We start from the raw sequence: 21,718 nt of genomic DNA on the forward strand, positions 1-21,718 counted from the left end.
ATACCTTAAGTTTCGTTGCCGGGTATACGTGTTAAGTTTGTGAGCCAAAAAGTAAAGTCACGGCAATTTACATGCAAAACTGCAGCTACACCAGTTTATGGTAATGTTATGCGTTTTTGTTTGTATTTTTATATTTTATACATGTTCTTTTTTGTTTTTGGTTAGTAAACTTGATATTTTCTGTTTTTTTACTCGTTAATCGATTGAGTGTTGAATAAAAGTTGATTATTTTTGTGAGGTTTATTATTGTGATAAGATATAACATTAGTAGAAAGCCATTTTTACGCGCAGAAGTGCTTGGTTTTTAAAAAATCGCAAAATTTAAACGAAAAACAGCACCCAGCAATGATAAAATGCTATGCCGTGGGCTCCGTAATGGTGGCGACTATGACGTCATGGACGCGCGACAATGGATAACAAGACTCGTTGTTTTACAATCCGTTTCCTAACTTGGTCTATACTAACTTTGGCAGAGACCAGTCTTGAACTAATTACCTCTTGGTTAGAGGCCGGCGCACTTTGCCACAGCTTCGGGAAAAAATAGTTTTTCAATATATAAGGCCTTTTGGTAATCAATTTGGTGCATTTGTTAATTAAACAGCTCAAAATTTAAGCGCATGAAATATTCCAGCGTTGTTTGCTTTAATTATACTTTCTGAAAACCGTTTAAATCGTTACATGCCAACGAGGAAACTTGAACTATTATCAACGTTGAATATTTTTTCTTTCAAACCGTACCCTAAGAGGACTATTATTTACTGTAATGTGTTTGATTAATTATTTGCTTTTTACTACTTACTCGATATACACATTGTAAGTAGTAAAACTTAGCAATCTTGCCAGGTCGTCTCTAATTATTATTCCCTCGCCTTGCGTGTGCCTTTTTCTTTTGCACGCCCGAACCTGCGTGTCGTTCGCATTTGCTTCAAGTCCTTTTTAGATCATATAGAAGGTAGATTGTAGTGTAATAGTATTTCTAACTTGTATAGCTGCTTAATTAGAGTTTAAGTATTGGCGGTAAAAGCTAGATTACGTGTCAGTATACTTTTACAGTTTTACAAGATTGTTATGTATTTGAAGAAGTTTTCCTATTTTGTGCCTTATGTCTATAAGTTGTTGTACAGTCAGTATCTTGTTTAGACCACGACAGGCGTTGTAAATAACCTGTATACTACTGCGGGGTAAGATAAATACCGTTAGCACATAATATATTCCGGGGTAAGATGAATATCATAATATATTCGTATTTTTCCCAGTTGGGTTTAGAACGATTAACAACGTTATATGAATGTCGTGAGATTACGGTTATATAATTCCATAAATATTCTTTGTTATAACTACTCAATAAGACGATAAAAGACAATGAAAACACCAATCACCTTATTACCCCAACACAATACAGTGGTGGGGAAAGATGGGACACATTTTCTTTCTGTTTTCTGGTCTATTTGGTGGTAAAAAAATTCAAAAAATTATGAAACCGTATTGTCACGACTCACTCCAGACCGTTGTTAGTCTTTTAAAACACGGTCAAGATATTTAAATATTATGTGCTAAAGGTGTCCCGTCTTCCCCCAGCACTCTACTCCATAGAAGTGTACTACTTCACCTATTATGTCAAATCTAGCCAAGTGGTTACGACTCTGAATGAATGTTATAACTTGTATGGCTGTTAAAATATAAAACTTGTTTTTGATAATTACATTTAATACTGTACAACTGATGTTTATTGAAAGGGTGCGGCAATATACAGTGTCAAATACAATCGGGTTTTGTTCTTATTATAAATACGACTGTAAAACGAATTTAAAAAGTAAACATGTGTTTGGGTCTTGCTTGTATATACACGAGAAAAAACTATGATTGGACTTCTATACGTATGAAACAAATTTTATCAAAATATGAAAAAAATATGTTATCGTTTTATAAAAAAAAGGATTTATATTTAAATTGAAATAGGTTTACTTGCGATTTCTAACGAATTCTTATTTTAAACTCATTGAAAATGTTTATATATACAACGATCCGAGCTATTGCGACACGCTTTAAGTGTATATACATTACATATACGGCGATAGGCCAATTTGGTAAAATAATTGTTCACGAATATTCTTCAATTAATGAAATATACAAAGTGCATTCGGTCCAACCATGGATTTAAAATTCTTTTTGCTCGTTTGATTTGATTGACGTGTCATTCTCGATAAAGAGTTCAGTTGACGAATTCGGCAACTGCGAGATGGCGCTCGCGGTGGTATTTTCAACTCGAGCATTATTTGAGCTTCTGCTTTGAAGCAGAATACTGACGAATTGGAAAAAGCAAAAGACGCAATGCTCGTCCCCCGCTTGTGCATTGTATTTTCCACAAGCCTCACAGGTATTAGCGTCTGTCTTGTCCTTTTCACGCCAGCCAAGTGTACTGAAATGTAAATAAATCATTAATGGCGCCTTAATGCATTTGGGTTTAAGTGATATCACTAGACAGGATAAAGTGGTTCATGTACATTTCAAATGTCAATAGAAAATACCTTCAGTATCACTTTTTGAGATAAATTAAACGTATTGAAAAAAACGATAATAATAGATATTTATATGTTCGTTGGGATTTATACTGAGCCATAAACATGAGGAAGAAATATGAGATAGGGTTGAAGTTATTTGCTTTTTGACCTGTACTTTTATCGGAAAGTGTTTTAAGCGATCAAATATAATACTGTACAGTAAGATCGAAAATGGATATACAGTTACTTCATCCTCATGGGCCATCTTACCGGAACCTATATACTCTAATTATCTAATATAAAAGAGTACAGTCCCTTAAGTTTTGCGCACCCATGCAGACTACATTAAATTTCTCGGTTCAGCATGCGGTTATTTCACATTAATCATTAACAAGAAATAGCTTTTACTAAACTTACCTGAATGGATGCGCCATTGTTAAATTTTATTGTTATCAATGTAAAAGTCCAATGGGTTTATTGTTGTTATCAATGTAAAAGTCCAATGGGTTACGAATTCTGCGGATAAAAACACGTTGATAAGATTAGCTTATAGTGTACTGGTATTATTAAACTTACATTTTATTTTCTGTTTTTTTTTGGTTGCATGTAAGAAGTCTAAACTCTCAGCATACAGTCGTCCCAGGGTTCTTTGCACTTTTTGACTTCAGAAAAGTCGGGTTTAAACAATCCAGCAGTAAATGGTTTGTTGATAGAACTGTTGTTCATTCTATACAGGCACACGCCTCTTCGTTTTCAAATGCAAAATTTGCGTTTTATATTAAAGTTTTTGCTTTAGTAGTTGACTACTTGTACTATAGTACGATAAATCTGTAATAATAATTATTTCGTGGTTAAATAAGTTGCCTTTTAAAACTAGAATCCGAGTTGCCAAAGCATAAATTCGTTCTCATAATTTGCGACTGTTGCGTATTGTAGGCTGGGAGCTAACTAGCTTGTGCCAAAGCCTGCTTTTGCAGCCATATTTATAGACCTTATGTGTTGCGCCATGTATAGCCTTATTACAGCAGCATGATTACTTGTGTACATAAAGCGGACGAGACTTTTCAATATATAAGCACTATAATGTATTTCGACTATAAGGGTAAATATACCGTTGCGCAAAAAAAACAAACATTTCATCAACGAATTAGATTAGATAATGAGCTGCACCTAATGCTTATAAAGTTTGCAGCGTATGCGGTTTTTGTTTACCATATCTAACACATGATCATAACAAGTCTCAATCTATATACACCATGTGTATTTACACAATTATATAATGTGTTGTGTTTCACCATCATGACAGCGGAAATACTTAGTTCTAACCCTATTGATCTAGTCTAGTTTATAAAACTCTACACACCACAAACAAAATACATGTAATTTACTTACATAAACTCAAAAAAAACTCAACAGTAGTAAAATCCAACTTTACACATGCGTATGCATACGCACAGATAACGATACGGCAACTTTTACGACGGCGGAATACCGGATTAACGACCAATATAGCCATATAAATTTACCCATGCTGCACAGTATGTATGATTCATACAATAGGTCAATGCCTTTGCAATATTAAAGAGCAATGTAACCATTATTTGAATATTTCTTGGTCGTTTTATTTTTCTCTGGTTTGCATTAGCACGTTTGTTATGCATTACTTGCTTATAACGTAACAACAACATTTGTTACGTCAAAAAGCAAATAAGAAACACCATAGAGTATGTGGGAACTCAATATGAGGTTCTTATTTTGTTACCAAACAATACTAATTTGGTTGTCTTGTTTATTATAGTGGGGCGGGAGAAGACGGGGCACTTTTAGTACATAATATCTAAATATTCTAATCGTGTTTTAAACAATTAAAAACGGTCTAAGGACGTTGTAAGGATACAGTGTTATAATTCTTTAAATGTTCTTTGTTTACTCCCAAATGGGACAAGAAAATAGGATAAAAAAGGGCCCATAATCCCCCATCCTACTATATATTATCATTTCATACAAGGTAGTTGTATTTGCTAACTATATCTATATAATGTGTTATAAAAGCAGCATGAAAACCCGTGCACTTTTGACCTACATATTTGCTAGACTTTGGCGAGATAGCTAACCGTATATTGTGTCTCGTGATGCTATTTTTACACTTTGCGTAATACATGGAGGTTATATAACTTTTGTGCAATCATATATTACGTTGAAGAACAAATATTTACTAATCTTCCGCGTAGACCACTCTTGTGTATGTTATTGTGTATCTGTTTCACCTGTATATACTTAGGAGTGCGGAACTGTATAATAACAATTGTGCATTTATTTTACCGTACTCTAACATTAAGCTCTTAAAAAAGACTCAAAATATCTTGTATATAATCCGGCGGGGAAGATTGGACACCTTTTCTATTATCTCCACCCATTGATAGTAAACAAAAAACATTCAACGAATTTTATAACCGTATCCCCACGCTAAGACCGTTGTTAATTGTTTAAATCTCGATCAGGATTCTCGGATATTATGTGCTAAAGGTGTCATCTTCTCCCACCCTATATATGTTTGCATTGTAATATTGCAACGTGCAAAACGGGTTTGCTAACTCACGGCTGGAATGCATTCTTTTAAGTAAATTATTGGGTGCTGTTTTATAAATAAAGTTCCGAGTATTTTTCATAAATAAATTACCGGGTGCTTTTATGAGCCAATCAGTGTAAAAGTTTCCCCAGCTGGAATAACCTTATAACTGTTTGTATAACAACGACTTTTGACCATGATGTTTCATTAGTGGTTACACCACAATTCAAACATAGAAATAGTGTGTGTCCACGTGAATGAATGATTTTAACTTGTTTGTTTTACCGTAACGGGGCAACCACCGTCGTTACAACACGACAGTTATACAACATGCTGCATGGTGTGCGCTCACAAATTACAACATTAGATTTGACTTTGTTGGTGTTGTTCTATTTTGTTATGCATGCTGCTTACAGTTTAGACAACCAATAAGGACCACTGGGTTGAAGAGAAGCAATTATTGTTTCTCGCCCTTAAGTACACATACATCCACAAGGGTAGCAGTCTCGAACCCGTGTAGTGTGTATTCTAAACGACAAGCTAATCACTGTAATGGCATAACGCGGGACGTGGCAGAGGGTAAAAGGATTGCCTAGTGTATGCATTAACAATTAAAGCAACTGGGTGAACTGTATTTCACTTCGATACAGTAAAAATACGAAACAAAATACGCGTTAAATAAATCAACTTATTTACCGTTTTATTAAAAAGAAATCCACCCTAAAATGTATAAAAAGTACACACATGCACATTGAATTTTACAAAGTTACTAAAGTTGTAAGTACGGATAATTTTTTTCTCGTCACTTCTAATCTTGAGTTAGTTATAATGGTGAACGATTTTCATCGTTTTTGTGTCGTTGTGGACCGCAAAGTGTCGCTCGCGAGTCGCAATTGCCTTCGTGAGCTCCTGATTCGAATTAGAGTGCTGATGTACTATGAGAAACAATGAACACAAGGCTCGTACCCTGCCTGTATATTTTTCTATCCACAAACTTTACATGTAGTTGCATTATGCTTATTCTTTTCTCTCCAGCCAAGCGTACTGCAAAAATTCAAATATAGCGTACTGTGTTGGTGGGGTAATATGGGATCCCGTTAGCACATATATCCCATATTTCCTGATTGCATTTTGAACAATTAACAACACTTTGTAGTATGAGGATAGGGTTATTTTAAACAATTAACAACGGTATGTTAGAGTCGTGAGGACAGCGTTTTGTAATTCTTTAAACGTTCTTGGTTTGCCAAATGGGACGGGAAAAAAAGAACGAAAAGGTATCCCCCCCTCCCCCCTACTATAATGCAATAATCATTCATGGCAAATTGCGACCATGAATTTAATCTTGCTTATCGAATTTAAAGATCGCTTTGACGTTTGTAACATTTATTTACTTTCTGCAATGCTGGCAATAATTTTAAACGGTTGCTGTCTATATATCAATATCTTTTATTTTTAAACCTTTATAACTACTGTAAACATTTTTTCTATTGTCTCATTTCGTTCGATACATCCATACACTATTTCATGCTATAGGATTGCACTTATATGCCAATCAGAAGTAGATCTTTGTATGACTTTTATGAAATAAACTTTGGACAACGTTACGTAATGAATAATATATTTGAGTCTCTATATGTTTGATTTAAAATACTTTTGACGCTAATAATCATGTGAACGAAATTCCACACACAAGAGTTCCACTTGAACTGTGTATACGCGGCGTGGGCATGCATGACAACAATAAGGGCATATGTTGAGTGCGGCAATTATTTAAATAATACTTAAGTTGTTCTTTTAGAAACAGGTCAACATTGCGGAAGGCATAGATACACATATGTATATATATATAGGTATACGCTTGCATTTTAGCCTACGTGCTGCATGGCAGCAGTTACACTTTGCGTGTCTCTATTGATTGTGATATGTATATATATTAAGGGCGTGTACGAACTGACGCTATAATATTCAATAACTCACGCAATATTGTGTTGATTGTCTCGTAATATTTGTTTTTACAAGTCATTATGCTAATGAACTTTGAGAGTTATAGGTTGAATTAGTCACGCTACTCATTCTTCATATAGCATGTATTCATATACATCCGATTGCAATCACTTGGCTTAAAATTCTTCATATAAATAGTCGCCGTATAGTCCAGGCAGTACGTATGGCTAGTTGTATGTGAAGTCCAAAAACCGTATGTAAATTACATAGTAGGGTGGGGGAAAAGGAACACCTTAGCACAAAATACCCAAACAATCTGATCGCGCTTTATAAACAGTTAGCAACGTTTTATGTGAGTCGTATAAAGGATACAGCTTTATATATGGTTATTGTTTACCACCCAATGAAACGTGAAATAAAATACAAGGTGTCTCAACTTACCCCACCTAACTATATCTCCCTTTGCACATTTTGTTTACGTAAAACGTTTTGTATGTTTTCACTTGAAAATGCAATAAATTGTGACATGATGGTTACATTGTAAATGTATTTAGTTGCTCACAGGTTTACCTTCTGTTAGTGAATATTTGCTTTAATGAGAATTTGTTTGTACGCAGAAAATGTTACAAACTTACTATAGACGTGATTACATCTATTTATAGGCATATGCGTACTTGTTTTTCTTTTCAACTATTAAAATTCTTGCCACATGCGTGAAATAAGCTTTATTTATAATGCGTTTTCGAGTGAATATACATTTAAAACAATATACGATGAAGCATATAGATAGATTATAGTATTTTAGTTAATATTAATTTTCCAGTGGGTTTTCCACTTTGCCAAGAAATAGAAAGCTGTTTGATTTTTCTTGGTACACTCCTATAAAGAAAGGACGATCCACGGTTACCTGTCGTGGGATCGACAGGCTTCTTCCTTGTACCGTGGCTGCAGATGCCGCTGCTGCTACTGTACCTATTTACAGAATGAATATATGAGCAATAAATGCATAGTAAGGTGGGGGAAGATGAGACACCTTTAGCACATAATTTCCAAATATCCTGATCTTGTTTTAAACAATTAACAATGGTCTATGAAAGTCGTGAGGATATAGTTTTATAATTCTTTGAATGTTTTTTATTTACTACCAAATGGGGCGAGAAAATGGAACGAAAAGGTGTCCCATCTTTCCCCACCCTACTATACTACAAAATTATGAATGCCTTTTTAATAAGCGACTGACGCCTTTTTTGTGGCGAGAGGGGTCATTTCCTTTACGTGATTTAATGGCGGTGAAATTTAAATTAACATGAAAAATGAGATTGAAATTGTTTGCCATAAATTTGCTACATATTTACAAGCTGTTTTTAAAAAACGCCTTTTGACAATTGTAGGGGGTTCTTCTTTAACTTGATTTAAAACTTATCAAATTTAAATTACGTGAAAAGAAGCTAGATAGAAATTGTTTGATGTTTCATATGCCCGATGTCGTAGCACCAACAGTCCAAAAGCAATACCATATTTACCATTTTCATTGACGTTTATGTAAGCCTTTTGTGTAAACTCAGAAACATATAATTGTTCAACCGTGCTGATTCCAGTCAAGTTACTTGCTCCTGAATCAAACAAATCTACAACTCCCAATGTTTGAAGAACCTATTTAGGTTAGTTGTAGCGTTAACTTTTAAACCTACATCACAAGTTATGATTATTCGTTTAATAAAGACGGGTCTACTTACTTCTTTGACGTCTGTTTTATGGCTAAGTTCAATAAGAGGCATTTTAAAGTGTGTGATTCGAAACATTTTATTTATGGTCCTAAAACGCGAAAGGATCTGTTGCGCTTCCCTTGAAAATTGCTGTAAATCTGAAAGTTGACCATAATGTTACTTTTATGCTATCATAGTTGGCGTAGTAGGATATAAGTGTATTTTGATTAACTACACTTGTAAGACCATACGAACGTTCGTAAGGCATTCCTATAGGTCTTAGACATTAGTTAAACATTGGTGTATTCGCAAGGCCCAACTTTATACAATAGATACTGCCAGGGGGCATTAGACGTTTGCCGATTGTTAAGACCAATTAAGAGCAATACAGAGAAACTAACTTAATTTGACTCACTGTAGTTGTCTCCTGGAAGTCCCACCACAAAGTAGGTGTTTTGATTGGACGTTGTTTTATATCGAATGAAAAAGAACTCAATTTTGTCTCTGTAGTTATAACTCTTCACCACAGCTTCCCATCGAACCATAAACGGTACTTGCACCGTTGTTCCATTAGAAAGAAAAAAGTTTTGTTTCTGCATAACAATTTGTGTGGTTAGTATTTATAGTAAATTGGGACATTGTTTCATTCTACTTTCCTGACCAATTTTGTAGTAAACAAAGAACATAACAGAATTATAAAAACGTATCCTCACGACTCCTATAGACCGTTGTCAATTCTTTAAAACACGATCAGTATATTTCTAAAAGTTTGGTTTGTTTTGGATCAGCGTGTACATTCGTTAATACTTTTTTTTCTGTTTGCAGTTTTAACTGCAATTTATGAATTTGAAACCAACTAAAGATTTTTAGACTTTTATTCATATATAGTTGACAATCATTTGGGGTAGTAGGGCCCATCCCGGCCTAAATCCTAGGTCCCATGGCGCACCACGCTGCGGGGCCTTACTAACAGAATTTAACTTACATTCTAGAGTAAACGTATAAAGTAAACGTATGATTTCGTTTGATTTCGCAATCGATCACTCACCGTCGGAATACGCCTAAAAGAAATTGCCCAGTCCGCTTGGAAATAAACGGCGTTGACCAAAATCATTCGAGTAAATGCAGTTATTGAGCTCGGATCGACAAGTTCACGGATTTTATCTTCTGTCATATTACTAACCCACTCGTTTATCCTGCATGGAAATATATTATTAAAAATTAAAGCAGTGAGAAGCGACACGCAAAATCGTGAAGCGTTCTTTATTTTTAAAAAAGAAAAAAGAAAGTTCCAGAAATAACAAGTAAGATTTCACAATTAGTTGCATTTGCGACAAAAGGATTTCAAAATGTATACTTGCCTATTACAGTGGCATTATATTACTCGTACCCATTTCTTAAATAATACGTGGCCTTTCATCATATCTCCGTTCTCTTGCTTACATTTTTTGTATCAACATTGAATAATAATTACAATTCAAATATATTGTGTATGTTATTAAAGAAAGCTATCCGTAGAGTATTTTTTGATGCATACCTTAGCCTTGCAAAAAAGTGACTATGAAACACATTTAAAACGTAACGGCTCAAAATCGAATTGGCTCTCTTTTTACCTTGAACGAAGTATTTGACTAAACGTAAACATTGATAAAGCATATGCGAATCCTTTTTGCAAGATTGTAACCGTTATTGCGACACGTATTTAGCAAGAAATCTGACATTTTTATTTGTTGCAAAATCGTGTTTGAATTGCTGGCATCTATGCTATACTCACATATTGGCTGCAGCATTGCTATTGTGGAAATTCACTGGGAAAACAGACGACTTGTAGTTCTGTCTCAGCAAATCGATGTACTGCTGGACGACTGGGTAATTGGATCCAATAAATACCGAATTCGCTAATTTCACAGTTTGACCGTTAGGCCTCATAACCACGTTGTTCCGTGTTTTTCTTTAACAGTAAAATTGTTTATGTTTTTTCTCATAAATAAAGGCCTATACCTTATATAAATAAGCTATCAATGACATAGATAGGCGAGACTTAGGACATGGATTTACATTTCTTTGAATATTCTTTCTTTACTAATAAATGGGACGAGAAAATAAATTGGAAAAGTGTTCTATCCCATACTACATATATTCGTACGAAAACACACAGTTTTATTAACCAAACTATCAACAATCACTTTACCTCATTAAAGTGTGTATTCTACTTGGTGTTAAATCGGTCATCTGTAAAGCGCGCGTTATCTCATCATAAGTGTTGCCCATTGCACCGGCTAAAACCATGCCAAGAGTTTGTGAAACACTGCAAAGTTTGACGTAACTTAGATCAATTGTATTTACCGTGATTTTCAAAAAAATTATTGAAAAGTTTAAAAACATCTCGGAAAAAATATTAAGCACGGGTAGAAAATACAAAAAAAAAAAAACGGGAAAGGTGCAAAATTAATAGAATTTTTAAAATCTTAAAGTTGAATTTAAATTTTAGAGAAAAAAGTTTTAAAAAATATAAAGAGACCCATCTTGCCCCGTTCTGGAAATAGACCCGTTTTACCCCATGTGCAATCTTGTCCTATACCCTATATACGTTTTTATGTTTTTTTTTGTAGATTTATACCTGATAGGAGAAAACAGAACGTTCTTGTTTGGTTTTTCTTTAGATATTGCCCAGTACAAGCTTCCAGAAAAAGTATTCTGGTTATCTGTAAAATGATTTATCCATCTGCGATTTTGACAGTAACCGGTTGCTATTACCAGCAGCAGCAGTGAACATATAAGTAACTTCATCTTGAAAAGGGTGACTTTTTAAAAACTTTCTGAAACGTAAAAAAACTTTTTATATCTATATATGTAAAATATGGGAAAACTGTCGTAATAATAATAAAATTTAACAGATATATTCGCTTTTGCTTTCTGTTTCATATACGTTTATATACAAATTAACTATAGTTTCAATAGGTCTACAAAACATCGCATACACGTCTCATGAACGACTGATAAAGACTATAAATTACATCAATATTTATCGGTCTGCACTACACATCTTTCTCAATATTCTTTCGCATATTTTCTGACGATAACCAGCAGGAAAAACCCAGAATGAATCATTTCTTAAAACTCGCCCGAGGGTTTCGCGAAGAAACTCACAAACAAGCTCACGTTTCGCATAGGAAGTAATCGAACTAAATGATTACATCACGTGCACTTAACTGTGCTGTGGAACAACGACTGAAATATCGCTATGCGTGGCAGTTTCAATCGCCCTTCACGTTAACATTGCCCAAAACAACATTTAAAATAAGCTTTTTAATACTGTATTAAACAATCAGTCTGGCCTCGGATATGGCCATTTGCCGCTTTAGATGTTTATTTGGCTATTCTAGCACAATATAAATATATTACTATGAATATTAAATCAGTAATACAATACTAAACCATAAAACTGTTATTTTAATATTAGTAATAACGTCTAGATACTAATTCCGCCGCTCGATCATGAATTGTAAAACACTGCGTTTTGTTTCTATTTACGTCTATTCTGTTCTTCATCTCGGGGAATTACCTTATAAGTGACGCAATGAATTTTGTTTTTGTGAAATTTAGCTTTTCCATGTGCTGCAATCTGGCACTTAATATTTAGCTCTACAGTCTACGTTGTAGTGTAAACTATTCGCTGCGCCGATAGTGTATTTCTACATACGGATAAAGCTGTAAAACTAAATGATCTGCTTTATAACGTTATTGTAATGTGAGCATAAAGGCAGAGAGAGGAATTAAAATGGAAATCACTCCTACACAGCAAATGATATCTTCATGTTCTGGCGCTCTCATTACTTCTTTATTTGGTACGTTGTGCTTCTGTATTGTTTTGTTATGCATAATATTCTGGTATGTTTTGCAAATATTTAAATACACTGCATCATAACCTGGTATTATGCAAATAAACTGCATAGTTGTCGGTATACTCGCTTTGTTGTGTACTTTTGTTATGAATAAATTGGCTGCATGTCAATATACACTTTGTAGGCCCATCCTTTTTTTGCTTCTATTTTACCTGTTTTTTAATGCAAAGCTATCTCTGTGACTTTTGCTTATTTGTAGATAGTTTGTTACAAAGGTTATTTTATCGGGGTACTACAAGCAGAAGACTTTATCTTCTCACTCCTAAGCTCACAAAACAATAAGCAAATCTGATAAAACAGAAAAGTTAAACCATATGTACAATTTTTTAAATGCTCGCTGCTATGCTACCCTCTGTGGGCGGTTATGTCTTTGAGCAAGATGCTTAATGGCAGGTCACTATTGTTCAAAATATCAGCCATAGGCATAAAAATTGTTAAAAAACAATCACCAACAAAGAAACATACATGGTAATAAGTATGCTGGCACGACTCACAAGGTGTATGAAACAGAAAACTTGGCTTATACTGACTGTCTTTTCTGGCCATGCAAGAATAAAGCAAGTTACTTTCAATAAATTAACTCTCAGATCAGATTTTGTCATTTTTATAAAGTTACCTTTTTACATTCTTATTTTTTTATTAGGTGACTTTTTAATTTATATATTTTCTTCTTTATCTAGTCACTCCACTTGACGTGATTAAAATAAGGCTCCAAGCTCAACAAGGAAGTCGAAAATGTTTCATGTATTGCAATGGACTCATGGACCACATGTGTTACTGTGTTAATGGCAGGACAAGATGGTATTCGAGACCTGGCAATTTCAATGGAACAATTGTATGAAACTTAATTTTCAATTACCGTATATACGCTATAGCCAATTTGGAAAATATCCAACACATCGTGTTTTTCAAAAAATTTCCACAGTTTTCTAACTTTAAAAAAAATCCGTACTCATTATTAAAACTTAATAAACTAATGTAAAAATTGCCGCAAATCTGTGCGCAAGTTGTAAATAAATAGCCTTCAGCCAAAAAAAACCCTTTCCAATCTACCATATATGTAATAAGTTGTTTCATTTAGCACCTCACTACACTGATAAGTTTTAAAATAAACTTAGAGTACAAAAGTCTAAAAATAATAGCGTACAAAAAATTCGGTAGCCTACGTGTTATAATAGGTAAACTAGATTTACAAAGAAATTGTTTGCACAGGCATATCTAGAGTAGAAAAAATGTGGCATAACCAAAAAAAAATTTCATGTATATAGTACAATTTGCATGTCTTTTCAACTTATATACTGATGTTTATATTAATATGTTGTTGTTTTCTATAGCATGCCATGATCAAGATAGCTCAAAATGAGGGAATCAGTTCATTGTGGAGTGGATTGTCACCAACACTGTAAGTATAACTGATGTGTATTCTGTTTGCACTTTAACATTTTATTGCTGCAATTTTATCAATATGATTAGTAAACTACTAAACTAGTAAGAACTTTTTTAAATCTTTTCATCATTTTGCGGGGTATATATATGTTAATACCTAATACATAATGCTTTTTTTCTAAAGCACAAAATGCGATATAGAAACATGTATGTACCTCAGCAATGCAGATTTTCTAAATTTCTGGGATATTATCCTAAGCGCCCCTGCGCGTTAACTATGGCGTGATTGGATATGTGGCACACATTCGTATTTCTATTCTTAACGCCATATAAAATAACATACATTAAACATCAAATTTATATAAACAGATTCTTAATGTGAAATACATTAACGAACATTAAGTATCATATTTTATATAAACAGAGTCATGGCGGTACCTGCTACTGTTGTTTATTTCACATCTTATGATCAACTTAAATCAAAACTTGCTCCAATATTTCATTCATATGCTCCTATCATGGCAGGTGCCATAGCACGAGGTAAGCTTAATGTATTCACATGAAGTTTAAATTACCGATTATTTAAATATTTTAAATATAATTTCCCCTATGAGCTTTATTTATTATTCATCGATTAATGATTATATGTATAGTAGGGTAGGGGAATATGGAACACCTTTTTATTTTTTTTCTTGTCCCATTTGGTAGTGAACAAAGAACATTAAAAGGAGTTTAAAACCGTATCCTCACGACTTCCATAGACCGTAGTTAATTGTTTAAAGACAATCGAGATATTTAGATAATATGTACTAAAGGTGTCCCCCACCCTACCATTTTTTTATATGCAAATACAACAGGAGGGACAGTGACTGTTATTTCTCCTCTTGAACTTATTCGAACCAAGATGCAATCACAACAACTCTCATATAGAGGTACTCTAACTACTTTTCTATGTTGAAAACATTATAATAAACTAAACTACTCTGTTCCTTACCTAAAATACAACTATTAAAAAAACTTCTATTAAACGTATTTAATGTATTGTACATAAATTGTACAAACACAGCAGTTGCTGTTCAATCTACCAGAGCGCTGGCACAGTTGGTTAGCAAGCCTGCTCATGGGTTCAAGGCTCGCTGCTACTATTGTGTGCGAATATGTGTCCTTAGGCAAGACACTTAACAGCAATTGCTCCAATCTAGTGGTCAATAATGGGTTGTTTACATTGTCAGCCATATAATATGTAAAATAAATAAAAAACAGAAAATCGGTGTTATTAGGACTGTCAATTTCGGCCGCGAGGATAAAGCAAACTACATTTAACCATTCATTCAACATTCAAACAAAATCATCATTGCTGCTGATATACAGCTGTTTGATGTTACATTTGTTATGCTTGATTTCCTGTTATTGTAAAGGCTAACAAATACTATGTGCGGCATATAAATATATATACGAATATTACACATTAAGTCCTGATTCTTGCTTATTTAACAGATGTAACATGTTAAAAAATGCGTTATTTAAATTGTAATTGTTAAATTCTATGTTAAAGTATGAGTTTTTAAATTGTGTCAAATTTTTTATTTTAATTTATATTATATAGAACTTACAGAGGTGATAAAAACATCAGTGCGAAAATCTGGTTTTATATCTTTATGGAGGGGTTGGTCGGCCACTATGTTGCGAGATGTTCCTTTCTCAAGTAAGCTGACTGGTTTTAAGCAATATAGGTTGCCCAGAAGTCTCACCATGCAATTTTTTTATGAAAATACATTTGAATATCAATTTGACTAATTATAATCATAACATATATTCAAATCGTTTACCATCTGCATTAACATGTACATTAATTCTCTGTAAATACTGTATTTAATTTTGTTCATTAATAAAATGGATAATTAAATAGTTTTTTTTTTTAAATTACATGTTGCGGGAATTTTGGAATACCTTCCGTCTGTAATCTGTATACATATCAGAGTATGTATGTTTTAGGTGATGTACCTTAATACCTTATATTAGGTGCCTGCATATTTTTCCAGCTAACATTTTTACTTCAATGTAAAAACCTCAAAATAAACCGGACCAGAGTGATATATTCGTAGAAGTCATTCTTAAATGCAATAAAAATGTGATTTTGATTTCATTACCCTTTTACACTAGTAGAAAGTAATTAAAATTTTGGTTTTAAAAAACAAACAAATTATGGCTTAGGAATTTGAAAACACCAAACTTACATAACCTATTATTAAAAAAAAACAATCCTTTATAAAACTTTCATTTGTATATGTATTTAGTAAAAACGCTAAAACTTTTTTTACAGTGATGTACTGGTACATGTACGAAGAATTAAAAACACGTGTAAATACTTCCTCACTTTTCTTGCAATCTTTTATATCGGGTTTTTGTGCTGGTACAACAGCAGCCATCGTAACTCTTCCACTTGACGTTGTTAAAACTTCGCGACAAATTAAATTAGGGGAAAAAGAAATGCTTGGACGTAAGTTTTTTTTGTATTTCTGTATTTTGTAATTTTACTATCAAGTTTTCCAAAAAAAAGAATTTCGTAATTTTACTAAAAGTTTTCCAAAAAAATATTTACCAAATTTGTGTTTTATTCTTTTATTTGTAACATGTTGTCTAAGCAAACAGTTAAGTTGATCATTACTTTGTATTACTAGCTGTCTAGATGGATTATCACATGTACTAAATGACCTCTGCATGTCAAACTATTATAAAAGTCACTCACTGCTGTGGTTGTTGGTGTATGTGTGTTTTGACAAGACACTAAAGGGCAATTTTTCCAGTTGTCATTTTTTTCCTTGTTAACATTTTTATTAAAGAAGAACTGTAGTATTTTGAGTGATTGCTCCTTTAAGTCATGTTTATCAAACCTGCTTTATAAACATTTCAATGTGTTTTAATTTCTAGTGAATGGAAATGGAAGTGTTACAACACTTGGTATAATGAGAAATATAATCAACACTTCCGGTACAAGAGGATTATTTGTGGGTAAGAATTGATGTGTTTTTTGCATGTTTTTCCGACTATCATTTGGAAACATTTCTTTTCTTTGTTGTTTTAGTTACTTTATCTACACTGCTGTAGCCTACTTTATGAAATAATTAAATTTATATTTTATACACTTTTTTTTGATAAATTTGGGTTTAAGTGGTTGTTTAATGTCAGTCATACATTAAACATAAAAACAATCCCCCAAAAATGTTACCAACAAAAGTTACATTTGTGGTAACTCGAAGGCAACCATAAGGTGTATAAAACCGAAAAAAAACCTATGTTATAACGACTGTTGTTCCCTGCCCCCCATGCGATGGTAAAAATAAATAAGTTACAATTATTAATTGTTTTTGGTGGATTATACAGGTCTGTTGCCCAGATGTGCGAAGATTGCACCAGCTTGTGCTATCATGATCAGTTCATATGAACTTGGAAAAAGGTAAGCCATTAAAAGCAAAAGAGTTGTGAGAATGAGATTAAACCAAAATCCAAAATTTAAAAAAATAAAGCAGTACTGAACAAATTATGGCCCACTGGTCCAAGTGTCTTACTATCGGACTTACCATTGGACTTCCATTTTATAGAAATCTATTCAAAATTCAATGAAAGTTACAAAATAAATAATTAAAGAATTACTAATAAAAAATAGAGCAGATTTGTATAAGCTATGGCCCATTGCCTTTTCTGGTCCAGGTTTTTTATTATCAGACTTGCTATTAATCTTCCAAATTTATTGTCTCATCTAAGTATACACCAGTGTATAGTCATACAAAACGTAGCTTCACCCATTAACTTGCAAAACTGTTGCCTAACCTATATATATATTTACCAGTTCATATTGAATTTTTATTATTTCTACATAACTGTTGCCTAATATTACTTGTTTATTTATTTTGCAGTTTCTTTCGTTCTTCCAATCAGTTAGCTTCATCAGAAAGAAGCAGAGATTTTATTTCAATTCAAGACATAGGAACATAAAAACACTCTTGATTTTACTTATTTTGCATCATTTTATTGAAATTAATTTTCGAACACTTTACACTGTGGTTCTTTGTTTGCAACAAACATATCGTAGTCAAAAGTGTAAAGAACTATGCGCTGCTGTATTAATAATTATTAAAGTATACCAGGGTGGGGTAAAACGCGGTATGTTTACGTGCTCTTTACTGGTCTTTTTGGTAGTAAACAAAGAATATTTACAGATTTTATAACCTAGTTTAACCACTCTAAAAATCGTTAGTAATTGGTTTAAAACATGGTTCGGTGATATGGGATTTAGGTTCTAGTGGTATCCCACAGTACTATGCATCTGAAATATTAAAACAAACAACAGTTTTAAATAAGTTTTAGATGCAACTAAATATAACCAAATACTAAGTTTTTCATCTGATAGGCTCACTTTTTTTCTAAATTTCCTAAAACACACATTTAGCTTTAGGACTATGAGCAGAAGCAAATACTATATATTTTACTTGACAAAGCTTTTACATTTTGTCTAGGCAAATATTTAGGGTAGTGTTTGTTCTGTTGCCATCTGTTAAGTGAAACTGCTATCACTGCGTGTTACATGAAACACTTTTACAAATCACACAATATGTATTAGTCTTGTAATTTATTTCCCTAAAAAAGCTCCGCCAACAAACCTATAAAACAAATATTGTAGGGTGGGGAAGACGCGACAGTAAAACTGTTTAACTGCTTAAGGAAGCGAATTGGAAGTTTGTCAATATTTGGTTGCATGTACAGAATTGCATTTTGTTGATCTTTGGTTACTAATGGCATTCCACCATGCAAGAGAGATCACATAACGCTGACATGTGTTTTAAGAGTTAAGTTGCTGCGTAGACCTTTAGCAGTTATGTTTAAAGTTTAAACAACGTTAGCTTGGCCGTGCGCATATAAGGACTAGTGGCCACGTTACCAAAATGTTTGATATTGTAGGTTGGGGGAAGATGGGATACTTTTTCATTTATTTTCTCGACCCATTTGGTAGTAAACAAAGAACATTTAAAGAAATATAAAACCGTATCCTCGCGAGTTGTTAATTGTTTAAAACACGATCAATTCAGTACTGCATTTACTCATATATATAACTTGTTTGTCCATTCAATTGCAAATATACATATGAGTCGAAATACAGCAGTTCAAGTTCAGTAACCATATAATCAAGTTAGTCAAGGTCAATTCTGTGCTAACAAACAACGCTTTAGTTCCACGAGCACATGATCTATATTTGGCCGTTAAAATCATGTATTGCGGTAAACATAGTAAGCAGGGATATAGCACTGTAACACGGTTGTTCTGTTGGCCATTTACCACTAACTTTTTAGAAATCAATTAATAACTAAGTGCAAAATGACTACATAAAGACGTGATATATATGCTTGAAACGTCATGTTGCATTTTTCCTATGAGGCTTGCCTTCCTGTAAAAATATTGTGTTGGTAATAAATATAAACATAGCACACTGTTAATGGTATATTTTTACTCTTTCTGCATATATAAATTGATTATCTATAGACAACGTAAAGCGTTTAGCTTACTTTTGATTTTTATTTCATTAAAATCACATCACGCATCTTGGCTTTCAGTTTGCACTGCTTGCCCCGATAACACGCGCAGTTTAAAGACGCATAATATTACAATCTTTTTACTTTGATTTATCATCTTCATACGTAGTTATCCGCACGCTGGTTTGAAAATCGCGTATTCGTGCTCTTCTTCTGGCATACCTGGCCGATTCAGAGATCTGTATCATGCAGGATACAACTACGCAAAATAAAAACATTGTTTCTACGTTCATTGTGCTTTGTGCAAGAAACCCAACTCATAATTTGATAAACTGTACAGCAATTTGATAACAGGAAAACTAACCAGCTTTTCTTAGAAACACTGGTTTGAATTTGTTCCGTAGCGTTTGGTAAAAGCCAGCTGTTGTTTTATGTACATGCTGGCAGTAAAGTTTTATCTCTGTATTTGAATGTATTAGAACATACCATCAACCGCAAGGTGTTCGTCTTGCCATATCTTCATCATTAATTCTGTGCTGTTGCATTACGATTACAACATATCAATCTACATACATTTAACGCCAATCAAGGGTTTGTATAGCTTTTACTTATGAGAAATTGGACAGCAGTTGCTTGAAACAGCCATTAACGAAATGCCTGTGCTCTGATGTTATTCAAGGTAAAATTGTTAGATAATGACAAATAAGCAGCATGTGTCAGTGGTAATACTTTTTTACCATGTATAGAGCTGACTAAAAAAGTCGCCGGTATATAATGCACTGGTTTTAAAATTTGCGAGTATGCGAATAATATGTCAGCGAGCACGATGTTGTAAAAGCTCAGATTATTTTATTCAAATGAATGCAACCATTACAGATTACAGCACCACGCATGTTTTTGCTGCCTTCTTCTATTTCGATTTTACACAGTAGCGCAACTGCTTTTCCCGCGGCAACTAGTTAGTTTCAGCTTCGCTTGTCAGAAATTAGAAATGCATTTGCAAATTTTTGAATGTGAAACTGTTATTTGGTTTAGCACTTTTACTTCAGGAATATTGCTGCAGTTAGGGTACGAATAGTGATAGAATAATAGTATTGTTCCGGAAAAGAGTAGTTATAGCCATAGAATAATTGTACTGGAATCTAGAAATACCGTTAAAATATCAAGGTTGGATACAAGTTGCATGTTTGCTGGGTAAGTTTTTATTTATTTTTCGTTGGGTGTGTTTTTCCAATTCAATTACAAACAATTTGGGTTGTATTAAAACTAAGGGTATTTTGTTCTTCTTCATCGCCCGGCTAGCTCAGTCGGTAGAGCGTTGGACTCTTAATCCAACGCTCGTGGGTTCGAGCCCCACGTTGGGCGTATGTTTATGATTTTTCAATTTAATTGTATTCGCTTGGGTCGCATTAAAAGTAATGAAACTTTGTTGTTTGTCGTCGCCCGGCTAGCTCAGTCGGTAGAGCGTTGGACTCTTAATCCAACGGTAGTGGGTTCGAGCCCCACGTTGGGCGTATGTTTATGATTTTTCAATTTAATTGTATTCGCTTGGGTCGCATAAAAAGTAATGAAACTTTGTTGTTTAACGTCGCCCGGCTAGCTCAGTCGGTAGAGCGTTGGACTCTTAATCCAACGCTCGTGGGTTCGAGCCCCACGTTGGGCGTATGTTTATGATTTTTCAATTTAATTGTATTCGCTTGGGTCGCATTAAAAGTAATGAAACTTTGTTGTTTGTCGTCGCCCGGCTAGCTCAGTCGGTAGAGCGTTGGACTCTTAATCCAACGGTAGTGGGTTCGAGCCCCACGTTGGGCGTATGTTTATGATTTTTCAATTTAATTGTATTCGCTTGGGTCGCATAAAAAGTAATGAAACTTTGTTGTTTAACGTCGCCCGGCTAGCTCAGTCGGTAGAGCGTTGGACTCTTAATCCAACGGTCGTGGGTTCGAGCCCCACGTTGGGCGTATGTTTATGTTTTTCAATTTAATTGTATTCGCTTGGGTCGCATTAAAAGTAATGAAACTTTGTTGTTTGTCGTCGCCCGGCTAGCTCAGTCGGTAGAGCGTTGGACTCTTAATCCAACGGTCGTGGGTTCGAGCCCCACGTTGGGCGTATGTTTATGATTTTTCAATTTATTTGTATTCGCTTGGGTCGCATTAAAAGTAATGAAACTTTGTTG

The 21,718-nt window shown here is 33.9% G+C and overlaps 2 protein-coding genes, 1 long non-coding RNA gene and 6 other non-coding genes across 10 annotated transcripts in view; 7 read left to right on the forward strand and 2 right to left on the reverse strand.

The window, feature by feature from the left end:
• Positions 1–11,563, reverse strand: part of LOC100177185 (serpin A3-5) — a 19,786-nt gene extending 8,223 nt beyond the window's left edge. Inside the window, exons 1-8 of one of the 2 annotated variants that reach the window (XM_026840602.1) lie at positions 11,344–11,563; positions 10,915–11,031; positions 10,498–10,674; positions 9,772–9,919; positions 9,139–9,316; positions 8,754–8,881; positions 8,541–8,670; positions 7,841–7,989 (exon numbers count right to left, since the gene is read on the reverse strand). In XM_026840602.1, the coding sequence (XP_026696403.1) occupies positions 7,841–7,989; positions 8,541–8,670; positions 8,754–8,881; positions 9,139–9,316; positions 9,772–9,919; positions 10,498–10,674; positions 10,915–11,031; positions 11,344–11,513 (1,197 nt within the window). In that variant the 5' untranslated portion in view covers positions 11,514–11,563. Of the gene's footprint in view, positions 1–7,724; positions 7,990–8,540; positions 8,671–8,753; positions 8,882–9,138; positions 9,317–9,771; positions 9,920–10,497; positions 10,675–10,914; positions 11,032–11,343 lie in introns of those variants that run through there. The other variant, XM_002129281.4, reaches the window with a different exon arrangement.
• LOC113475795 lies at positions 1,691–3,187 on the reverse strand. Its single transcript, XR_003397573.1, has 3 exons — positions 3,078–3,187; positions 2,919–3,017; positions 1,691–2,419 (listed from the first exon to the last, which is right to left on the reverse strand). It is a non-coding gene; the product is annotated as an uncharacterized LOC113475795 (long non-coding RNA).
• Positions 11,564–12,298: 735 nt separating the features above from the next.
• On the forward strand, positions 12,299–18,174 carry LOC100179526 (solute carrier family 25 member 40-like). Its single transcript, XM_002129057.5, has 10 exons — positions 12,299–12,571; positions 13,309–13,463; positions 13,963–14,030; positions 14,439–14,554; positions 14,872–14,946; positions 15,621–15,719; positions 16,338–16,514; positions 16,946–17,026; positions 17,399–17,471; positions 17,932–18,174. Exons 1-10 carry the CDS (start codon positions 12,505–12,507, stop codon positions 18,008–18,010), a joined length of 990 nt encoding a protein of 329 aa, XP_002129093.1. The 5' UTR covers positions 12,299–12,504; the 3' UTR covers positions 18,011–18,174.
• Positions 18,175–20,834: 2,660 nt separating this feature from the next.
• On the forward strand, positions 20,835–20,907 carry trnak-cuu. The gene has a single exon. It is a non-coding gene; the product is annotated as a tRNA-Lys (tRNA).
• A 76-nt stretch (positions 20,908–20,983) lies between these two features.
• Positions 20,984–21,056, forward strand: trnak-cuu. The gene has a single exon. It is a non-coding gene; the product is annotated as a tRNA-Lys (tRNA).
• A 76-nt stretch (positions 21,057–21,132) lies between these two features.
• Positions 21,133–21,205, forward strand: trnak-cuu. Its single transcript has one exon. It is a non-coding gene; the product is annotated as a tRNA-Lys (tRNA).
• Positions 21,206–21,281: 76 nt separating this feature from the next.
• trnak-cuu lies at positions 21,282–21,354 on the forward strand. Its single transcript has one exon. It is a non-coding gene; the product is annotated as a tRNA-Lys (tRNA).
• Positions 21,355–21,430: 76 nt separating this feature from the next.
• On the forward strand, positions 21,431–21,503 carry trnak-cuu. The gene has a single exon. It is a non-coding gene; the product is annotated as a tRNA-Lys (tRNA).
• A 75-nt stretch (positions 21,504–21,578) lies between these two features.
• On the forward strand, positions 21,579–21,651 carry trnak-cuu. The gene has a single exon. It is a non-coding gene; the product is annotated as a tRNA-Lys (tRNA).
• Positions 21,652–21,718: the final 67 nt, after the last annotated feature.

The sequence above is a fragment of the Ciona intestinalis genome, chromosome 1, assembly GCF_000224145.3.
Source record: "Ciona intestinalis chromosome 1, KH, whole genome shotgun sequence".
In the NCBI taxonomy this organism is placed as follows: Eukaryota; Metazoa; Chordata; class Ascidiacea; order Phlebobranchia; family Cionidae; genus Ciona; species Ciona intestinalis.

Coding starts and splice junctions, on each gene's coding strand:
- LOC100179526 (XM_002129057.5), top strand. CDS start 12,505: ATGGAAATCACTCCTACACAGCAAATGATATCTTCATGTTCTGGCGCT. Junction 12,572..13,308: donor TCTCATTACTTCTTTATTTG/GTACGTTGTGCT, acceptor TTCTTTATCTAG/TCACTCCACTTGACGTGATT. Junction 17,027..17,398: donor TACAAGAGGATTATTTGTGG/GTAAGAATTGAT, acceptor TGGATTATACAG/GTCTGTTGCCCAGATGTGCG.